The 5481-nt window shown below is 48.2% G+C and overlaps 1 protein-coding gene across 1 annotated transcript; it reads right to left on the bottom strand.

The window, feature by feature from the left end:
- Nucleotides 1–315: 315 nt before the first annotated feature.
- Nucleotides 316–4479, bottom strand: LOC147096960 (uncharacterized). The gene is made up of 3 exons (XM_085972653.1): nt 3979–4479; nt 2125–2220; nt 316–682 (listed from the first exon to the last, which is right to left on the bottom strand). Exons 1-3 carry the CDS (start codon nt 4256–4258, stop codon nt 393–395), a joined length of 666 nt encoding a protein of 221 aa, XP_085828779.1. The 5' UTR covers nt 4259–4479; the 3' UTR covers nt 316–392.
- Nucleotides 4480–5481: the final 1002 nt, after the last annotated feature.

Raw genomic sequence — 5481 nt, forward strand, 5'->3', positions numbered from 1 at the left:
TGTTTGTCCTGTTTGTATTCCACTGTGTACATGCCTGGACATGCCTCGGCTGACTCCTCCCACAGGTCCTAGTATAAAGGTGACTGCTCCCCAGCCCTTGGTATCCTGGACCGGTCGACCACTCGAGGCAGACCTCCATTCTGTTGTTAATAAAAGCCTTTAGTTACTCTTCTAACTCTGTCTTTTATGAGTAATTGATAGCGCATCAATATGCAAGTGCTGTATTTCTTACAATTGATCCCAGGGGCTTTGATTGAACCACTGCATGTTGCATTGTAGATTTGTAAATAAACTAGTATTCTGTTAATGCAGACAATCGTGGACAGTTTTTTATTTATAAAAATGTTTGTTTATTTTGATTTAAAATTAAGAAAAGAGAAATTTGTCTTTGGTCAATGGTTTCCTTGCAGAAGACAATCAAATTGTTCCAAACTGATGGGGCAATCCTTTGTTTCAAGAATGGTGTGCAGTCGGAGATCAGTCGCCGCTGCTTTTTCCCGGTTCCTCCAGAGTTGGAGCATATTAAAGATTTTCATGACGATGTCCTGGTTCTGTGATTCGCAGTGCTCGATTTCATAGCTTTTCAGCTCCAGGAACTCGATCCCAATTTGCTTCCAACTATGTCCCATTTTTCTGGCCAATTGCATCAGTGTTTTGTCCGTCAGTGTCTTTGGCTCCAGTTCTGTAGACAATGAGATGCAACACTGGAATAAAACGTTGGCTTATGGTTTCCCTGATGGCCTCTGAGTGTGTGAATGTATGGCCTGCGTGTGGTACTGAGGGTCCTGGCTTTGGTCAATAGTTTAAGTGAGTGACAACTGGTCTTCGTGTCGCTGAGCGAGACAGTGAGAGAAACACAAAAATCAAACACTGTCCCGGTGGCTGATCATTATCCAGTGACTGCTGCTGGAATGTCCATGTATGTGGATGTCAGGGGTGAGGGTAGGATTGGGCTCAGCTATGATGCACTCCACAGTTGAATATCCCGCTGATAGTCAGGGCTGGATGAGAGGTGGAGCGGTGGGATTTCCACTCACTGCCTCAACACCACCCCCCCCACCCCGGATCCATTTTCCCGGTCATTAGTTATGCAGGGTGGGATTCCCACCACAAAAAGGGAGGTCACCACTGCCGGCCAGAGCCATGTGGCAGTTCTGCGGCAGGATCATCCTCTGCAGCGACAGAGGAGGGAGGGGCCATGCTTGAAAGGGGGTTGGTGATGGGTCCTGAGGAGAGGGTGAGCTACCAGGCCTTCTTGCCTTCAAAAAAACCACCGCTGTACCAAGGTCTGCCACTACTCCTCTCCCAGCGGTCACTGGCAGGCGGGTAAGTGGGTTCCCCGACTCAGCTGTCGCTTCTGTGCAGTGGGGCAACCACCGACCAGTCGATTCCCTGCTGCAATTGTGGGGGGGGGGGGGGGGGGGGAGAGAGAAAGAATTGCGATTAACCCAAGAACCCTTTCTGCCTTATAGTTCTGTAGCTTGATTGCAAGCTGCAACATTATACTGAGGAGGAAGTTAAGATGGAGACAATATTGAGGACTGTTTGATTATGTGTATCATTACAATAAGACCATTGTGTTGGCTGACCATACGTCCTCGCTTTCCGGGGACAGTCCCTGGATGAGGGACTGCGTGTCCGGGCAAACGACGTCCCCGGTTCACGAAACTCGTCCCCGAATAGACTGGAGCCCTTCGTTGGAATATATGGATATTATACCGTTGGAATATATGGATATTATACCATTGGAATATATGGATATTATACCGTTGGACATAATCGCAGTTTCAGGTCAATGGACTGAACAGTGTTGTATTATTTATAAACGGTGTCTGAATGCACTTCAATAGTGTGGCGTCACATCCGCGGTAATTATATGCACATTTGTTTTGCATTTGTGTGTGTATATGTGCAACTGTTAAAAATATAGGCTGCTAAAAAATCTTGCCTCACTCCATTTTCTGTCCTGCCTACCTTACTGTGTTCCCACCCTGTGTGTCCCCGGATTCGGTTTGGAAAATATGGTCCCCCTACCATTGTGGCCTCTGTCACTTCTATGTCCTGTTTGAAATATTCCACAAAGATTTTAATTTTAATGGGATACTTGAGCATGATTTTACGTACTGCTTTTCTTTACGTTGAGCTTCTCGTTCACTGAAGGATCAGACACCGTTCCAGCACAGTCATGGCCCTCGGGTCTCATCCTCTTCTTTCTCTGTGCTAAGTAAAGGAACAGGTTATTAGAACTCGGGCCTAGTCAAGTCTGAAGCCAGCAGCAGTGACTCACGTCTGCCTCCAGCTTGGGAATCCCCTGAACCTGACACCAGGTACTGACAGGTTTGAAATTGATTCTCTCAACACCAATCCTTTGAAAATCTCAGCAGGTTCACCAGGGATGGTTCACAGCCCCCTCCAGTCTACCTCAATCAGTTCCAGTGCCTCAAAATCTGTTCATCATAGTATCAAGGAAACTACTGAACGACGCACAGCTCTGACAGCCAAAATGTCCACTCTAAATAATCAGAGGTAGAAATGCCGACAGCGTTATTGTGTCATCAGAAGTGTGCAGGGTCAAACTTCTGCCCAGTGTCGTCTCCCTACAATCATCCCACATGAGGTTAGGGTTATTATCATATTAGGGGTGGGTGCCCACACCAACAGGACGGCCGGAATGTCAGATTGGCACCTTGCCACTCCGGAGGAAGATGACACGGGTCAGTCTGGCTGAAGATACAAGGGGTTTCCATGCGAGGGTTTGTTATTGCCTCGCTGGTGGGCCCATATATTAACAGCAACCACACCCTCTGGGGTCGCTGGCCACTTGCTTTCTTCCCAGTGGATCCCACAATTAGCCCAGTATGACACCTACCCCTGCCTTCCACGGCTGGGCACAGTGCTGGCTTATCCGGCTGATTTGCAGGGATATGTACCCCCATACATATCCTCCAATGTACACCCAGTGTACAGACTGTTAGTCCCAATGTACACCCAGTGTACAGACCGTTAGTCCCAATGTACACCCAGTGTACAGACCGTTAGTCCCAATGTGCACCCGGTGTACAGACTGTTAGTCCCAATGTACACCCAGTGTACAGGCCGTTAGTCCCAATGTGCACCCGGTGTACAGACCGTTAGTCCCGGTGTACAGGCCATTAGTCCCAATGTGCACCCGGTGTACAGACCGTTAGTCCCGGTGTACAGGCCATTAGTCCCAATGTGCACCCGGTGTACAGGCCATTAGTCCCAATGTGCACCCGGTGTACAGGCCATTAGTCCCAATGTGCACCCGGTGTACAGACCGTTAGTCCCAATGTGCACCCAGTGTACAGACAGTTAGTCCCAATGTGCACCCGGTGTACAGGCTGTTAGTCCCAATGTGCACCCGGTGTACAGGCCATTAGTCCCAATGTGCACCCGGTGTACAGACCGTTAGTCCCAATGTGCACCCGGTGTACAGGCCGTTAGTCCCAATGTGCACCTGGTGTACAGACCGTTAGTCCCAATGTACACCCAGTGTACAGACCGTTAGTCCCAATGTGCACCCAGTGTACAGACCGTTAGTCCCAATGTACACCCAGTGTACAGACCGTTAGTCCCAATGTGCACCCAGTGTACAGACTGTTAGTCCCAATGTGCACCCAGTGTACAGGCCGTTAGTCCCAATGTACACCCAGTGTACAGACCGTTAGTCCCAATGTGCACCCAGTGTACAGACCGTTAGTCCCAATGTACACCCAGTGTACAGACCGTTAGTCCCAATGTGCACCCAGTGTACAGACTGTTAGTCCCAATGTGCACCCAGTGTACAGGCCGTTAGTCCCAATGTGCACCCAGTGTACAGGCCGTTAGTCCCAATGTTGATTTTGGTCCGGCCCCGGCCTATTTATTCGTTCAATGACTGGGTTGCTCGGTGCAATTTCATTCACCCGTGTCAATTTCCAGTCGCCCCTCCGTGTAACTGACACGCTGTGTTCTTACCCTGTGTTCTTCCTTCTGATCCGCTCCTCTCCTCGTCTCCAAACATCTTCACCAGATCGTGCCTGGGGATTTGGTGGAGGATCTTTCTGACGATGTCCGGGGCCTGCTCGGCATAGTATTCCACTAGTAGAGATGCTATTTCCACACGCGATTTGCCCTCCAGCCGACCACTCGGTATCGGTTTGCACTTCGTGTTGTCCTTAAGATAGAAGGTGAACCGTTTAACGTCTTCTTCATTCAGTTCATCAAGGACTTTGAGCAGAAACCGCGCTGTTGTCATGATGGTTTTTCATTCAATGTGATCCAAATCCGTTTCTTCGCCGCAACACGCAGAGACTCGGGGACAGGTCAACTCCATTCAGGCACACTTGCTGAATGATGCAGTCCTCGGGATTCACACGGAACTGCTCTTCGGATCCCAGCTAAACTTCAGCAGCTCACAGCTGAAAACCACTGCCGGTTACTTTCGCTTTCCCTCGCACTCCTGCACTCTGAATTTGCATATGAATAAAGCCCAGATCTCGGTTTTTACTTCCTGGGTCAGCAATCCTCCTCCGAGCAAGAGAAAAAAAAAACAAAAAAACCTCCTGCTGTCACAAGCAAACCTCCAGCTTCGAATTCATCTCAGGTCAGGGCAGCTGTAACCGAATTAAATTCTAATGATACTCTCTCTGAATTTGTCAGAGTTTAAGATCCATGGATATGAAAGCATAAAATGACAAAGAAAGCATAAAATTACAAAGGGATGTTGATAGATTAAGTGAATTGGGCAAAATTGTGGCAAATGGATTTCAATGTAAGCAAATGTGAGGTCATCCACTTTGGACCTTTAAAGGATAGAACAGGGTTAGAGTACAAGGGGGTAGAAGTTATGTTACAGCTGTACAAAGCCCTGGTTAGACCACACCTGGAGCACTGTGAGCAGTTCTGGGCACCACACCTTCGGAAGGATATACCGGCCTTGGAGGGAGTGCAGCGTAGGTTTACCAGAATGATACCCGGACTCCAAGGGTTAAGTTACGAGGAGAGATCACACAAATTAGGGTTGTATTCCCTGGAATTGAGAAGGTTAAGGGGTGATCTGATCGAAGTTTTCAGGATATTAAGGGGAACAGATAGGGTAGAGAGAGAGAAACTATTTCCGCTGGTTGGGGAGTCTAGGACTAGGGGGCAGAGTCTAAAAATTAGAGCCAGACCTTTCAGGAGTGAAATTAGGAAACACTTCTACACACAAAGGGTGGTAGAAGTTTGGAACTCTCTTCCGCGAATGGCAATTGATGCTCGGGGGTCAATTGTTCATTTTAAATCTGAGTTTGATAGATTTTTGTTAACCAAAGGTATTAAGGGATATGGGCAAAGGCAGGTATATGGAGTTAGGTCGCAGATCAGCCGTGATCTCATTGAATGGCAGAACAGGCTCGAGGGGCTGAATGGCCTCCTCCCGTTCCTGTGTTCTTATGTTAGGGAAGGGATAGCAGAGGCACTATTACATATCTCTAAAAA

This window comes from Somniosus microcephalus, chromosome 33, assembly GCF_052327205.1.
Source record: "Somniosus microcephalus isolate GS21.2 chromosome 33, FLI_Smic_1.0, whole genome shotgun sequence".
Lineage (NCBI taxonomy): Eukaryota > Metazoa > Chordata > Chondrichthyes > Squaliformes > Somniosidae > Somniosus > Somniosus microcephalus.